At 48.1% G+C, this 15,965-nt stretch overlaps 1 protein-coding gene across 1 annotated transcript in view; it reads left to right on the top strand.

Annotated features, from left to right (window-relative positions):
* The window catches only part of trpm4a (transient receptor potential cation channel, subfamily M, member 4a), a 505,210-nt gene that overhangs the window by 112,635 nt on the left and 376,610 nt on the right, over positions 1-15,965 (top strand). The window contains exons 4-6 of the mRNA XM_034189807.1: positions 11-191; positions 953-1,122; positions 6,530-6,695. Of these exons, the coding sequence (XP_034045698.1) occupies positions 11-191; positions 953-1,122; positions 6,530-6,695 (517 nt within the window). The remainder of the gene's footprint in view (positions 1-10; positions 192-952; positions 1,123-6,529; positions 6,696-15,965) is intronic.

Raw genomic sequence — 15,965 nt, 5'->3', positions numbered from 1 at the left:
CTGCATCCAGTTTGTGCGGCTGTCGAGTGATACCCCACCTCAGATCATCTACACCCTGATGACCTCACACTGGGGACTGCCACCGCCAAACATGGTGGTATCTGTGGTGGGGGGCGAAGGCAGCGACAAGATCAAAACCTGGGTCAAAGATGTTCTAAGAAACGGGCTGGTGAGGGCAGCACAGAGGACAGGTACAGAAACACACACACACACACACACACACACACACACACACGAATAGCATTTTTTTATGTGCTGTGAACCTCTTCATGCATTAAGTGAAATTAATTTAATCTGGACATTTATTTATTTATAATGCAAATGCCAAATTAGCAAGCAGAAGATAACGAGCTACATAATATTATACACAACACAAAGAACTTAAGGACGAGATGAGAAGACGAGGTGGCACTACCTTTTTACTGTAAGTCAGCAGCGCTAACCACTAAACCACCATGCCACCCCATATGAAAGTTATTCCCTGTCTTTATTCAGTTTGAGAGCATGATTTATTATTTTCATTGATTCTCTAAGACCCAGCACATCCTCCACATTTACATCAACTTCTTCTTTTTCTACCTCTTGTTGTACAGAAGTTGGTATTCAGGTTAATGGTGCGTTACCACCGCCTGCTGCTTCAGAGTGTAGATCAGACAGTACCTGGTTCAGATCAGGATAAAGGCGCAGCTTGTTACGTGTGTAGATGGTGCCATCTTGTGGCCATAGATGATAATGCAATCTTTTAATACATGTGATTTTTTAAAAAAGTTATAGGGCCAGCCAAACGTTTAGAGTACAGAAAATACTACATATACAGTATCAGCCAAAAGTTTGGACACTTTCCTATGCAATTACATGGAAAGTGTGTGTGTGTGTGTTGTATTTTGCAAAACCTTTTCCCCACTTGTTGATTTGTTTGGCAGCTCAGTCTGTTTTCTCTGCACTTGGTCAGGAGCTTGGATCTTGACCGGGGGTCTGAGAGAGGGTGTGGCCCGCTGTGTTGGTGAAGCGGTGCGTGACTATGAGGCTGCAGCATCAACAGTGTCCCAGAAAAAAGTGATAGCTGTTGGCGTGGCACCGTGGGGCATTGTGCACAACCGGCATCAGCTTGTCAATGCACAGGTACTCAGTCACAGAGACGTCACATGATCTCACGATCTCCATCCGTCATCACTGACTGATTATGTTTCCTTTTTAATGCACTTCACAAATGTATATTTTCCCCAAATAGTGTACAGCGGCTTCCATTATTCCAACACAAACCTGTGTTTGTACTTGGCATCTCTTTGCGTGAGCACTCAAATATACAATGAATCTAATTCAAATAAATAAATAAATTCTGTCAGTGTGAGTCAGTGAAGGCTTTAAGGAACTGCAAAAGAAAAAGTCAATGAAGGCTTTTAAAGACCGCGACAGAAGGAGTCAATGGAGGCTTTAAAGGACCACAACAGAGTGAGTCAACAAAGGCTTTAAAGGCCCGCAACAGAGTGAGTCAACAAAGGCTTTAAAGGACCGCGACAGAGTGAGTCAACAAAGGCTTCAAAAGACGGTGACAGAGTGAGTCAATGGAGGCTTTAAAGGACCACAACAGAGTGAGTCAACAAAGGCTTTAAAGGGCCGCAACAGAGTGAGTCAACAAAGGCTTCAAAAGACCGTGACAGAGTGAGTCAACGAAGGCTTTAAAGGGCTGCGACAGAGCAAGTCAATGAATACTTTAAAGGGCTGCAACAGAGAGAGTCAACAAAAAATGGCCGTGAGTCAATGAAGGCGTTAAAGGACTGCAACAGAAGCATTCAACAAAGGACCGCAACAGAGCGAGTCAACGAAGCCTTTAAAGGATCGCAACAGAGCATGTTAACAAAGGTTTTAAAGGACTGCAACAGAAGCATTCAACAAAGGACTGCAACAGAGCGAGTCAACGAAGCCTTTAAGGACCGCGACAGAGCATGTTAACAAAGGTTTTAAAGGACTGCAACAGAAGCATTCAACAAAGGACCCGCAACAGAGCGAGTCAACGAAGCCTTTAAAGGACCGCGACAGAGCATGTTAACAAAGGTTTTAAAGGACTGCAACAGAAGCATTCAACAAAGGACCGCAACAGAGCGAGTCAACGAAGCCTTTAAAGGATCGCAACAGAGCATGTTAACAAAGGTTTTAAAGGACTGCAACAGAAGCATTCAACAAAGGACTGCAACAGAGCGAGTCAACGAAGCCTTTAAAGGACCGCGACAGAGCATGTTAACAAAGGTTTTAAAGGACTGCAACAGAAGCATTCAACAAAGGACCGCAACAGAGCGAGTCAACGAAGCCTTTAAAGGACCGCGACAGAGCATGTTAACAAAGGTTTTAAAGGACTGCAACAGAAGCATTCAACAAAGGACCGCAACAGAGCGAGTCAACGAAGCCTTTAAAGGACCGCGACAGAGCATGTTAACAAAAGTTTTAAAGGACTGCAACAGAAGCAGTCAACAAAGGTTTTAAAGGGCTGCGAAAGAGAGAGTCAACAAAGGCTTTAAAGGACCGCAACAGAGCGAGTCAATGGAGTCTTTAAAAGACCATGACAGAACAAGCATCAAAGGCTTTAAAGGGCCACGACAGAGTGAGTCAACAAAGGCTTTAAAGGACCGCGACAGAGTGGGTCAACAAAGGCTTTAAAGGACCGCGACAGAAGGAGTCAACAAAGGTTTTAAAGGGCTGCGAAAAAGAGAGTCAACAAAGGCTTTCAAGGGCCGTGTGAGAGAGAGTCAACAAAGGCTTCAAAGGACCGTGACAGTGTGAGTCAACATAGGCTTTAAAAGGCTGTGACAGAACCAGTCAACGAAGGCTTTAAAGGGCTGCGACAGAGTGAGTCAACAAAGGGTTTCAAGGGCCACAACAGAGTGAATCAATGAAGGCTTTAAAGGACCGCAACAGAACAAGTCAATGAAGGCTTTAAAAGACAGTGACAGAAGGAGTCAATGAAGGCTTTAAAGGGCCATGTTAGAAGACTCAGCGAAGGCTTTAAAGGACTGCAACAGAGTGGCTCAGTGAAGGCTTTAAAGGCCACGACAGAACAAGTCATTGACGGCTTTGAAGGACCACAACAGAACGTGTCAACAAAGCCTTTAAAGTGCCGCGACAGAGTGAGTCAACAAAGGGTTTAAAGGACTGCAACAGAAGCACTCAAGCCGTGACAGAGCGAGTCAACGAAGACTTTAAAGGACTGCAACAGAAGCATTCAACAAAGGACCGCAACAGAGCGAGTCAACGAAGTCTTTAAAGTGCCGCGACAGAGTGAGTCAACAAAGGGTTTAAAGGACCGCAACAGAGTGAGTCCGTGAAGGCTTCAAAGGACTGTGACAGAGTGAGTCAACGTAGCCTTTAAAGGGCTGCAACAGAATGAGTTAATGAAGGCTTTAAAGGGCTGCGACAGAGCGAGTCAACGAAGACTTAAAAGGGCTGCGACAGAATGAGTCTACGAAGGCTTTAAAGGACCATGATGGAGTGAGTCAACAAATCAACAAAGGCTTTAAAGGGTTGCGACAGAGAGAGTCAATGAAGCCTTTAAAGGGCCCGGTAAAGTGAGTCAGCAAATGCTTTAAAAGGGTGCGACAAAATGAGTCAATGAAGGTTTTAAAAGGCTGCAACAGAACGAGTCATTGACGGCTTTAAAGGGCTGTGACAGAGAGAGTCAACGAAGGCTTTAAAGGGCCGCGACAGAGCGAGTCAATGAAGGCTTTAAAGGGTAGCAGCAGAGTGAGTCAACGAAGAAGGACAGCAACAGAGCGAGTGAACGAAGGCTTTAAAGGGCTGTGACAGAATGAGTCAACGAAGGCTTTAATGGACCATGATGGAGCGAGTCAACAAATCAACAAAGGCTTTAAAGTGTTGCGACAGAGAGAGTCAATGAAGGCTTTAAAGGGCCCGGCAAAGTGTGTCAATAAAGGCTTTAAATGGCTGTGACAGAATGAGTCAATGAAGGCTTTAAAGGGCTGCGACAGAGTGAGTCAGCGAAGGCTTTAAAGGGCTGTGACAGAATGAGTCATTGACGGCTTTAAAGGGCTGCGACAGAGAGAGTCAACGAAGGCTTTAAAGGGCCGCGGCAGTGCAAGTCAATGAAGCTTTAAAGGGCAGCGGCAGAGCGAGTCAACGAAGAAGGGCCGCAACAGAGCGAGTCAATGAAGGCTTTAAAGGACCTCAACAGAACAAAGTCAATGAAGACTTTAAAAGGCCGCAACAGAAGGAGTCAATGAAGGCTTTAAAAGGCCGCAACAGAAGGAGTCAATGAAGGCTTTAAGGGGCTGTGACAGAATGACTCAGCAAAGTCTTTAAAGGACTGCGACAGTGCGACTCAACGAAGGCTTTAAAGGGCCGCGACAGAAGGAGTCAATGAAGGCTTTAAAGGGCCGTGACAGGAGTCAATGAAGGCTTTTAAGGACCACAACAGAGTGAGTCAACAAAGGCTTTTAAGGGCTGCGACAGAGTGAGTCAACAAAGGCTTCAAAGGACCTTGACAGAGTGAGTCAACGTAGGCTTTAAAGGGCTGTTGCAGAACAAGTCAACGAAGGCTTTATAGGGCTGTGACAGAACGAGTCAAAGAAGGCTTTAAAAGGGCTGCGACAGAATGACTCAGCGAAGGCTTTAAAGGACTGCGACAGAGCAACTCAGCGAAAGCTTTAAATGACGCGACAGAACAAGTCATTGATGGCTTTAAAGGACCACAAAAGAGCTTGTCAATGAAGGATTTAAAGAACTACAACAGAAGCAGTCGAGCCGTGACAGAGCGAGTTAATGGAGTCTTTAAAGGACTGTGACAGAACAAGCAATGAACGCTTTAAAGGGCCATGACAGAGCGAGTCAACAAAAACTTTAAAGGGTTGCCACAGAGTGAGTCAACAAAGGGTTTCCACGCCACGACAGAGTGAGTCAACAAAGGCTTTCAAGGGCCACGACAGAGTGAGTCAACAAAGGCTTTAAAGGACCACAACAGAGTGAGTCAGTGAAGGGTTTAAACCACACTGTTCCCACTGTGTTTTGTGCAATGACACTACCTCTGATTTTAGGGGCATGAAGTTCGGGGTTCCGCAGGGATCCGTTCTTGGCCCCCTGCTTTTTTCCCTGTATATGGCACCCCTTGGGAATATTTTGCGGCATTTTGGGGTTGCTTTTCATTGCTATGCTGATGACACTCAGTTGTATATGCTGATAGCTGCTTGAAATCCTGTCCACATAAAATCTTTACAGGACTGTCTCGCAGCAAGACATCGCATCAGTTTGATCAGCTAGCGCTTAGCCTAGGTTCATGTGTTGTACATGCTGTACATACTGACAAAGTGAGGAACCTTGGGGTAATTTTTTATCCTATGTTGTCCTTTGACCTCCACATTAGGGACATTACGAGGACTGCTTTCTTCCATCTAAGAAATATAGCGAAGATTCGTCCCATCTTGTCTATGGCTGATGCTGAGACTGATTCATGCTTTTGTTTCTTCTAGATTGGACTACTGTAATACTTTGTTTTCTGGTTTACCACAGTCCAGCATCAGGGGTCTTCAACTGGTTCAAAATGCTGCTGCCAGACTTCTGACATGAAGCAGAAGGTTTGACCATATTACGCCGGTTCTGGCATCCCTTCACTAGCTTTGGTCTCCTTGAGATCGGATTTTAAAGTATTACTATTGGCCTATAAAATTGTTCACGGACTGGCACCCCCCCATCTGGCCGGCCTGGTTGAGTCCTATGTGCCGGCTAGGGCTCTGCGTTCATAGGGTGCAGGACTATTGTGTGTCCCGAGGGTGAAGAAAAAGTCAGTGGGTTACAGAGCTTTCTATCACCGCGCGCCAGCTCTGTGGAATGATCTGCCTGCGCAGATACGACAGTCGGACTCTGTGGAGACTTTTAAAGCTTGGCTGAAGACACATTTGTTCTCCCTGTTTTATCATTAGTATTTTATATGATTGTGTGTCTTTTTTATTCCTTTATTTATTTTACTTCTTTTACCTTTTTATGGTTATTTTTTTTTATTGTGTTTTAATCTTGTTTCATTTTATTCTGCTTTTAAATGATGTTTGTGAAGTGCCTTGAGGCGATTAGTCGTGATTTGGTGCTATATAAATTAAGAATTTATTATTATTATTATTATTATTGTTGTTATTATTATTATTATTATTATTATAAGGGTTTAAACCACAAGTCTCAAACTAATTCCAGAAAGGGCCAAAATGGTGCAGGTTTTCTTTGCAACCACCAGCTCCACCAGGTAATTTCACTGATTAACAGATTCCATCTGCTACTCCGTGAAGTGAGAAAATCACGGGATCTAAAACAGAATCCTGAGGTGCCACATATTTCACTGAAGATGATTTAGAAGTAATATTATGCAAGACTCATTTCATTCAAAATTTTTCAAAATCAGGACCAGTGCTGTGACCTTATTTGATCATTGTTGGGCAAACAAGCCATATGTTATTGTTATTGCAGTTGTGTTGTTCGAACCTGTGTTCCCCTCTAAATTTTACTCCTTGTTCTTTTTTAATTCCGTGTGTTTTAGGGATGTTTTCCCGCTCGTTACACATCCACTGACTCCTGTTGCTTGGACAGTAACTACCAGGCTTTTCTTTTGGTGGATGACGGGAGTACCGGACGGCGAGGAGGGGAGACTGCTGTTCTTGCTCGCCTGGAAAGTTTCATTTCCCAGCAGCGTACTGGCATTTGGGGTGAGATAGATGTTCTGCATGCACAGAAAATCCTCTGTAACATTACTGTAATCACCTTGCTACAATGTTCTCATTGCAGACTGCTTAAACATGGCAAAATATCCAGTGGGCTCAAACTTAGTCCAGTTAGTCCAGTTGCAAAATGGTATTTTGGGAACCTAAAGCATTTTTGTTGTACATGTTATGTGAGCAGGAATCAGGTGGATACCACCTTCACAGTTTTTAATGGACCAAAATCAAAATGGCTGCCATCCTATTATGCTTCCGCTTATGAATAGATATTAAATAATATGAAATATTTCCCCCAGAATAAATAAAGTTGATCTTGTTGATCAGACTTTATAACACCTTGCCTAAGCTGGTGCCAGATTGTCTTGTTTCTGTGTTTGTTCGCTCATGTTATTTTCTTGTCCTTGATCATTCATTGCTGACTTCATGTTGTGAAAGTGTAGTGACACAGACCCACAACAGGGGGCGCAAATGAACGGACAATAGGAGAAGTCAAATATGAACACTTTACTGTTGTGAATGCCACAACTACACACAGCAGATTATAGAATGAGTACAAAGTCAATCAATCAAGGTGTCATGTGGGCAGGCTCGACGATAGGAGACGTCCGTCTGGAGAAGAACCAGAACCACACGATTTCCCCCACCACCGAACCAGGAGAATATGGAGCCGCCATGTTCCGAGTCCCCCAGGTGGCCACCATCTCCGCGTGTCGGATCTGGTACTGATGGCGAAGAGCAAAAAACAGTCAGCAAGTTCTTCTTTTAATAGTCAGGTGGGAAAAACACCTCCACCTTAACACCAGAACACAGTGCAGAATCAATCTCCTATTTTTACGTGGTTCGGAGTGAAAACTATTCACTGCTCGTCAATCCACGAACCCCCAGCATCCCCGCTGGAAATAGCGAGTTGAATCTCCTGCAAAAGATCACAAAAACCAGAACAGCTAGTACGTGCATAGGCACAATCACGGCTGAGAATTACCTCCTTGGTAGAACGATATCTCGGCGACGTGGGGAGGTGTCGTCCTGCTTTATTAGGGGTGAGGTGCAGATGATTGGTGACAAGCTGTCATAGCTGATGAGTGACAGCTGTCACCCCGGCCACTCTTGTGGGGCGGGCAGCGCCCTCTCGTGCCTGAAGCCCGCACTTCAGGCAGGGCGCCCTCTGGTGGTGGGCCAGCAGTACCTACCTCTTCTGGCGGCCCAACACAACAGGACCCCCCCCCTCAACAGGCGCCTCCTGGCGCCTCCGACCAGGCTTGTTTCGGGTGGCGACAGTAAAAATCGGCCAGGAGGGCGGGTCCAGGATGAAGACCTCTTTCACCCAGGAGCGTTCTTAGGGTCCATACCCCTTCCAGTCCACCAAATACTGAAACCCCAGCCCATTCGACGGACGTCCAGCAGCCGGCGCACTGGTCCAAGCCGGTCCCCGTCCATGATATGGGCAGGAGGCGGGCGGGCCGGGGTGTACAGAGGGGTGAGGTGTGATGTGGTTTAAGTCTGACACGTGAAACACCGGCTGGCATTCCGCAGTGAAGCACGGGAGTTGAAGCCTCACTGCGGCGGGACTGAGGACCTTGAGTAATCTATAGGGCCAATGGTATCGGTCCTTGAGTTTGGGGGAATCGACCTGGAGGGGGATGTCCCTCGTAGATAGCTACACCTCCTGCCCGGGCTGATATGCGGGGGCCGGGGATCGTCGGCGGTCTGCATGGGTCTTCGCCCTGTCCAGGCCCTCAACAAGGCCGAATGGGCGGTGCGCCACACCCGATGGCATCTCCGCAGGTGGGCCTGGACCGAGGGCACACCGACCTCTCCCTCCACCACAGGAAACAAAGGCGGTTGGTACCCCAGACACACCTCGTGGCAGAGGACACTTGGCTGTTATGCGCATACTCGATCCAGGCCAGGTGTTCACTCCAAGCCGTCGGGTGTGCGGATGTCGTACAGCGCAGGGCCTGCTCCAGCTCTTGGTTAGCCCGTTCTGCCTGTCTGTTGGTCTGTGGGTGATACCCAGACGAGAGGCTCACGGTGACCCCCAGCTCCCGGCAGAAACTCCTCCAAACCTGCGAGGAAAACTGGGGACCACGATCTGAGACGATGTCTGTTGGTATCCCATGCAGACGTACGACACGGTGGACCAGGAGGTCCGCTGTCTCCTGGGCCGACGGGAGCTTCGGGAGGGCCACGAAGTGGGCCGCCTTGGAGAACCGGTCCACTATCGTGAGGATGGTGGTGTACCCCTGGGACGACGGGAGGCCTGTGACGAAATCCAGACCGATGTGGGACCAGGGGCGATGAGGCACAGGAAGCGGCTGAAGGAGTCCCTGTGCCTTTTGGTGGTCCGCCTTGCCCCTGGCACAGGTGGTGCAGGCCTGGATGTAGTCCCGGACGTCAGCCTCCAGGGACGCCCACCAGAAGCGCTGCCGGACCACTGCCACGGTCCTTCGCACCCCTGGGTGGCAGGAGAACTTGGAACCATGACAGAAGTCCAGGACGGCAGCCCTGGCCACTGGTGGGACGTACAGTTTGTTCTTTGGCCCTGTTCCGGGGTCCGGGCTCCGTGCCAGGGCCTCCCGGATGGTCTTCTCCACATCCCAGGTAAGGGTGGCCACGATAGCGGACTCCGGTACGATGGGCTCCGGTGGATCCGACAGCTCGGTTTTGACTTCATTTTCATGCACCCGGGACAAGGCATCCGACCTCTGGTTCTTGGTCCCGGGGCGGTAGGTGATCCGGAAGTCAAACGGCCGAAGAACAGTGACCAGCGGGCTTGCCTGGGGTTCAGCCTCCTGGCGGTCCTGATATACTCCAGGTTCCAGTGGTCAGTAAAAACCGTGAATGGCACTGACGCTCCCTCCAACAGATGTCTCCACTCCTCAAGAGCCTCTTTCACCGCAAGGAGTTCTGGATTGCCCATGTCATAGTTCCGTTCTGCTGGGGTCAACCTGCGGGAAAAATAGGCACACGGGTGAAGAACCTTATCGTTCGCTCCGCTCTGGGATAGCACGGCTCCTATCCCTGAGTCAGAGGCATCCACTTCAACCACAAACTGGCGACTGGGATCGGGCTGCACAAAGACGGGTGCAGTCGAGAAGCGCTGTTTCAACTCCCTGAATGCGGCATCGCACCGATCCGACCAGGTGAAGGGAATCTTTGGTGAGGTCAGGGCTGTCAGGGGGCTAACTACCTGACTATAGCCCTTAATGAACCTCCTGTAAAAATTTGCGAAGCCGAGGAACTGTTGCAGCTTCCTACGGCTCGTAGGTTGGGGCCAGTCTCTCACCGCCGCGACCTTGGCCGGATCCGGGGCGACGGAGTTGGAGGAGATGATAAACCCCAGGAAGGACAAAGAGGTGCGGTGAAACTCACACTTCTCGCCCTTCACAAACAGCTGGTTCTCCAACAACCGCTGCAGGACCTGACATACATGTCGGACATGAGTCTCAGGGTCCGGAGAAAAAATTAGTATATCATCCAGATATACGAAGATGAATCGGTGCAGGAAGTCCCGCAAGACGTCATTTACCAAAGCTTGGAACATCGCGGGGGCGTTAGTGAGGCCGAACGGCATGACTCAAAATGACCTAACAGGGTGTTGAATGCCGTCTTCCACTCGTCTCCCTTCCGGACCCGATCCAGGTGATATGCGTTCCTAAGATCCAGCTTTGTAAATATTTTGGCTCCATGCAGGGGGGTGAACACCGAATCTAACAAAGGCAACGGGTATCGGTTGCGAACCGTGATCTCGTTCAGCCCCCGATAATCAATGCATGGACGAAGACCGCCATCTTTCTTGCCCACAAAAAAGAAACCTGCTCCCATCGGGGAGGTGGAGTTCTGGATCACCCCGGCAGCTAAGGAGTCCCGGATGTAGGTCTCCATCGATTCGGGCTCAGGTCGTGAGAGGTTGTACAGCCTGCTGGACGGGAACTCCACGCCTGGAATCAAATCGATGGCACAATTGTACAGATGGTGCGGGGGAAGGGTGAGTGCCAGATCCTTGCTGAAAACGTCAGCAAGATCGTGGTACTCAACCGGCACCGCCGACAGATTGGAAAGGGACTTTGACCTGCTCCTTAGCCTGGGAACCGGGAGGAACCGAGGATCCTAAACACACCCGATGGCAGGTCTCGCTCCACTGAACCACCACCCCAGACGGCCAATCAATCCGGGGATTGTGTTTCAACATCCATGGGAACCCCAGAATCACACGGGAGGTAGAGGGAGTCACAAAAAACTCTATCTCCTCCCGATGATTCCCTGACACCACCAGAGTTACTGGTAGTGTCCTGTGTGTGATTAAAGGGAGTAGGGTGCCATCTAGTGCTTGCACCTGCAACGGCGAAGGAAGCGCCACCAGAGGGAGCCCTACCTCCCTGGCCCATCTGTCTAGCAGATTCCCTTCTGACCCCGTGTCCACCAGTGCTGGGGCTTGAAGGGTTAAATCCCCGCTAAGGATTGTAACTGGGAGTCGTGTGGAAATATGTGTGTGTCCCACGTGAATATCTTGGCCCACCCTAAGCCCAGTTTCTAGGGGCGGGCGTTGGTGTTTAACCGTTCGGGGCAGTCTCTCAATTGATGCTCAATTGAGCCGCAGACAAAGCACTCCCCGCGGGGGAGCCTCCTCTGTCTATTCGGTGGTCTGAATGTGGCCCTGCTTGTGTCCATAGCTTCATCAGCAGGGGGAGCTGTAGCCACACGGAGCGTAGAGGCCGTGGAGCGTGGGAAGGGCGGACCTTTTTTGGACCCGGAAGGAAGAGGGACGGCGCGTGCCCGGCCACGCCCCTCGTCTCGTTCCCGACGGCGTTCCTCCAACCGATTGTCTTTCGTATAACGAGGTCGATAAGCCCATCTAAATCCCGCGGTTTGTCCTTGGCCACCAGGTGCTCCTTCAGGACCGACGACAGTCCGTTTACGAAGGTGGCGCGGAGCGCAGCGTTATTCCAGCCGGACCTCGCAGCCGCAATGCGGAAGTCGACTGCATAAGCGGCTGCGCTCCGGCGTCCCTGTCTCATTGACAGCAGCACAGTTGAAGCGATCTCTCCCCTGTTAGGGTGGTCAAACACGGTTTTGAACTCCCTCACAAACCCAGTGTACGTATGAAGGAGCCGTAAATTTTGTTCCCAAAGCGCCGTAGCCCAAGCGCGTGCCTCTCCTTGAAGCAGATTAATCACATAAGCTACTTTACTAGCATCAGACGCGTACATGACGGGACGTTGTGCAAAGACGAGCGAACAGTGCATAAGAAAGTCTGCGCACGTCTCCACACAACCTCCGTATGGCTCTGGGGGGCTTATGTATGCTTCAGGGGATGGTGGGAGGGGTCGTTGAACGACCAGTGGAACGTTTATATCCTGCACAGGGTTGGCAGGAGGAGGAGCTGCAGCAGCGCCCTGAGCGCTCGCTGCCACCTGTGCAGAGAGAGCCTCCACCCTGCGGTTCAGGAGGATGTTTTGCTCGGTCATCTGATCCAACCGAGCAGTAAAGGCGGTGAGGATGTGCTGCAACTCACCAATCATGCCTCTTGCCTGTGCACCCTGCTCTCCCATTGGCTGTTCAACTACTGGGTGACGCCCCTCAGAGTCCATGACGCTGGCCAAGATATCCTGTTGTGAAAGTGTAGTGACACGGACCCACAACAGGGGGCGCAAATGAACGGACAATAGGAGAAGTCAAATATGAACACTTTACTGTTGTGAATGCCACAACTACACACAGCAGATTATAGAATGAGTACAAAGTCAATCAATCAAGGTGTCGTGTGGGCAGGCTCGACGATAGGAGACGTCCATCTGGAGAAGAACCAGAACCACACGATTTCCCCCGCCACCGAACCAGGAGAATACTGGAGCCGCCAAGTTCCGAGTCCCTCAGGTGGCCACCGTCTCCGCGTGTCGGATCTGGTACTGCTGGCGAAGAGCAAAAAAACAAAAAAACAGTCAGCAAGTTCTTCTTTTAATAGTCAGGTGGGAAAAACACCTCCACCTTAACACCAGAACACAGTGCAGAATCAATCTCCTATTTTTACGTGGTTCGGAGTGAAAACTATTCACTGCTCGTCAATCCACGAACCCCCAGCATCCCGCTGGAAATAGCGAGTTGAATCTCCTGCAAAAGATCACAAAAACCAGAACAGCTAGTACGTGCGTAGGCACAATCACGGCTGAGAATTTACCTCCTTGGTAGAACGATATCTCGGCGACGTGGTGGAGGTGTCGTCCTGCTTTTATTAGGGGTGAGGAGCAGATGATTGGTGACAGCTGTCATAGCCGATGAGTGACAGCTGTCACCCCGGCCGCTCTTGTGGGGCGGCAGCGCCCTCTCGTGCCTGAAGCCCGCATTTCAGGCAGGGGGCCCTCTGGTGGTGGGCCAGCAGTACCTCCTCTTCTGGCGGCCCACACAACACTTCATGTGTTTCTCAAACCTTAGTTTCTGTTTTTAGTTAGGACTATACAGACTTTTTTGTTGTGAAAACGATTAAGTTCACCCAAAATGCTTCTTCTCATTCACTTCTTGGTGGACTTTGAGTTTGATGGTTTTGTTTGATTCATCTAAGCACTGTTCACAAGTCTTCCTTAGAGAATTTTAAAATCTTGAATTTTGGGTGAAAATGACAGACTTTTTGTGGGGAAGATGCTGAAATTCACCCAAAATAGCACATGTTCCTGAAGTGTGTGGTTGCTGAGAAAAAAAAAAAAAAAAAAAATAACACACTGTTCAAGAAAATTTACACATTGTCATAAAGATTTTGGAACCTCAACGACCAGCAAAAATATTTCCAGCTGTGCTGTGTGCTGGCACCGTCGATCAGAAAACAAATACATAATCCACCTCTGGTATGAATAAATCCCATGTGAAGCACCATCCCACAACAATAATACAACTACAGTTGTGTTATGATGTGTATCAAGTGAAATGACAACAAAAAATAGTTGAGAAAAGAGAAAGTCCACTGACTGCATCTGAAAGTTGCACGTGGGAAGTTGGTGCACTGCCAGCACAGTACTGCAGCAGTTATGGAGTCCAGCTGGGCAAATAAAATCTAGCAATGCAAATACGAGGTCTGTTAGAAAAGTATCGGACCTTTTTATTTTTTGCAAAAACCTGATGGATTTGAATCACGTGTGCTTGCACGAGCAAACCTTGAACCTTCGTGCGCATGAGTGAACTTTTTCACGCCTGTCGATTGCGTCATTTCCTGGTAAGCAGCCTTTGTGTGGGACGTGTGTTGTGCACTCGGCAGATTTTCGTTTCAAGGAAAAAGACGGAGCGACTGGAGCAGTGCAGCATCAAATTTTGCCATAAACTGGGTGACGTGATTCAAATCCATCAGGTTTTTGCAAAAAATAAAAAGGTCCTATACTTTTCTAACAGACCTCATATATACTGATCAAACACCTAAAGGCATTTTTCACCGGCCTGTACAACAGCAGGCGATCACTGACAGCTGGCAGTGCACTCGGATGCACATCAGGTCCAGTGCTCGCGTGCGCACATGCACCCCACCTGTGCATGTGGAGTTGCTGGTACAGCGTTTATGGACACACATACACACAGTTGAGTGAACATTTTAGCCACACACTCACACACTGCTTTGATCACCAGTTCTACACACGTGCGCACTCCATCATGTGAGACACCCCCTGATCAGAGATCATTTTAATCAATTAATCAATTTTATTTATATAGCGCCAAATCACAACAAACAGTTGTGCTGGGAATGTGAGGACGAGCGCGTGGGTGAGTGAGTGAGTGAGTGAGTGAGTGAGTGAGTGAGTGAGTGAGTGACAGCCCCAGTGTCGGTGCCGTCTGACAGCAGTCTGTGTCATCTGACTGTTGTCTGAAATATCCTGCAGGTGTGCACGAGGCAGTCCAGATGTGTTCGGACCATGGCTGGCCACGCCTCTTTTTCTGTTGAATGCGTCGGATAATGGCAATATTTGCTGTGTGTGACGGGGGTTCTCCCTCGAATGCAATAAGAATGTTTAGAATGCTCTTGGGATGCCATCAGAATATGTAGAATGCAGTCAGAACACAGTTATAATACACTTCAAATACCGTTAGATATTTCTCCATTTCTACTGCACTTCAAATGTTTTGAGCATGAGCTAAACATTCGGGCTGGCTACAGGAATGGGTTTGACTGTTTGGATTGCAGAATCAGAATCTAGTCTGAGGTTTTGGAATGCACCTCGACTGTTCCGGAATGTACGCGGAATTGTGATGGGGGCTTTTATAATGAAATCAGTCCTGGTTCAGCTCTTCTTCAGATAACACAATTATTAAAGGTGCTATATTTTCCAAAAATAAAATTAATGCAATCCCACCCAAAAATTTTGAACAAAAAAAAAAAACCTGTAAAGATGACAGAAAAACTCTGCCTCACTGGATTAAAGCTACTGTGTGTAAATTTACATTTAACGTCTGACACAGTAGCTTTTATGCAGTGAGGCAAAGATCTCCATCAGACAATTTAACACTGTAAGACAGTTTTGAAGAAGGGAGCAAATGCTGTGTCCATCAAATATGAATGTTTTTAATCTTTTAACCTATTTATGGCCTACGCATTACATAAAATGGCATGAAATAACGGAAATATGAAATTTGTATAATTTAAGTTAAATTGCCTTAGGTTCTGGCTCTTATAGTAGATTGCAAAACATTACAAAGCTTATTTTAAGTTATTTTGCTTCACAGTAATATAGTGATATGGCGCAAATAGCCCCTTACTTCAGGCACTAAGGAGCTATTATATAACGGCTGAGTGGATCCTTGTCATTTGATTGGTGGCATGTATGTCACGTGACATGGATTATTTGTACTATTTGCCATTCTGTTTCACTGACTATGCAATAGTTCTCTTTAGTGTGCAATTTTGGTGCTATATGAAATGTGCTATTGCATGCCACGACCACCGTGCATGCTCACACTACCGAAGCGGTGTTTAGCTAAACATAACATCAAGAGCAATCAGAGATTTCTGACATCTACCAATCTGTATCCAGTGTTGCAGACCAAACGGTACCCCCCTAAAAATTGATCCACCCTGCCTCCACTGCGCATGCGTCATTCCGGAGTTCAGCAGCACGTCTGAGAGAGTCGTTTCACCCAAAAGTAATCAAATGGATTAATGTGATTATTAACCATCAGATGACAAGGTAAAACCTCTTAAATCATTCTAAAGTCAGTTTTGAGCAGAAACAAGGAGACACTTGGTGACACTTTGAAATGATGAACGCGCAGTGAATGTATCAG

The sequence above is a fragment of the Thalassophryne amazonica genome, chromosome 16, assembly GCF_902500255.1.
Source record: "Thalassophryne amazonica chromosome 16, fThaAma1.1, whole genome shotgun sequence".
Lineage (NCBI taxonomy): Eukaryota > Metazoa > Chordata > Actinopteri > Batrachoidiformes > Batrachoididae > Thalassophryne > Thalassophryne amazonica.
The sequence above is the reverse complement of the archived record's forward strand: the minus strand, read 5'-3'. Positions and strand labels throughout refer to the sequence as shown.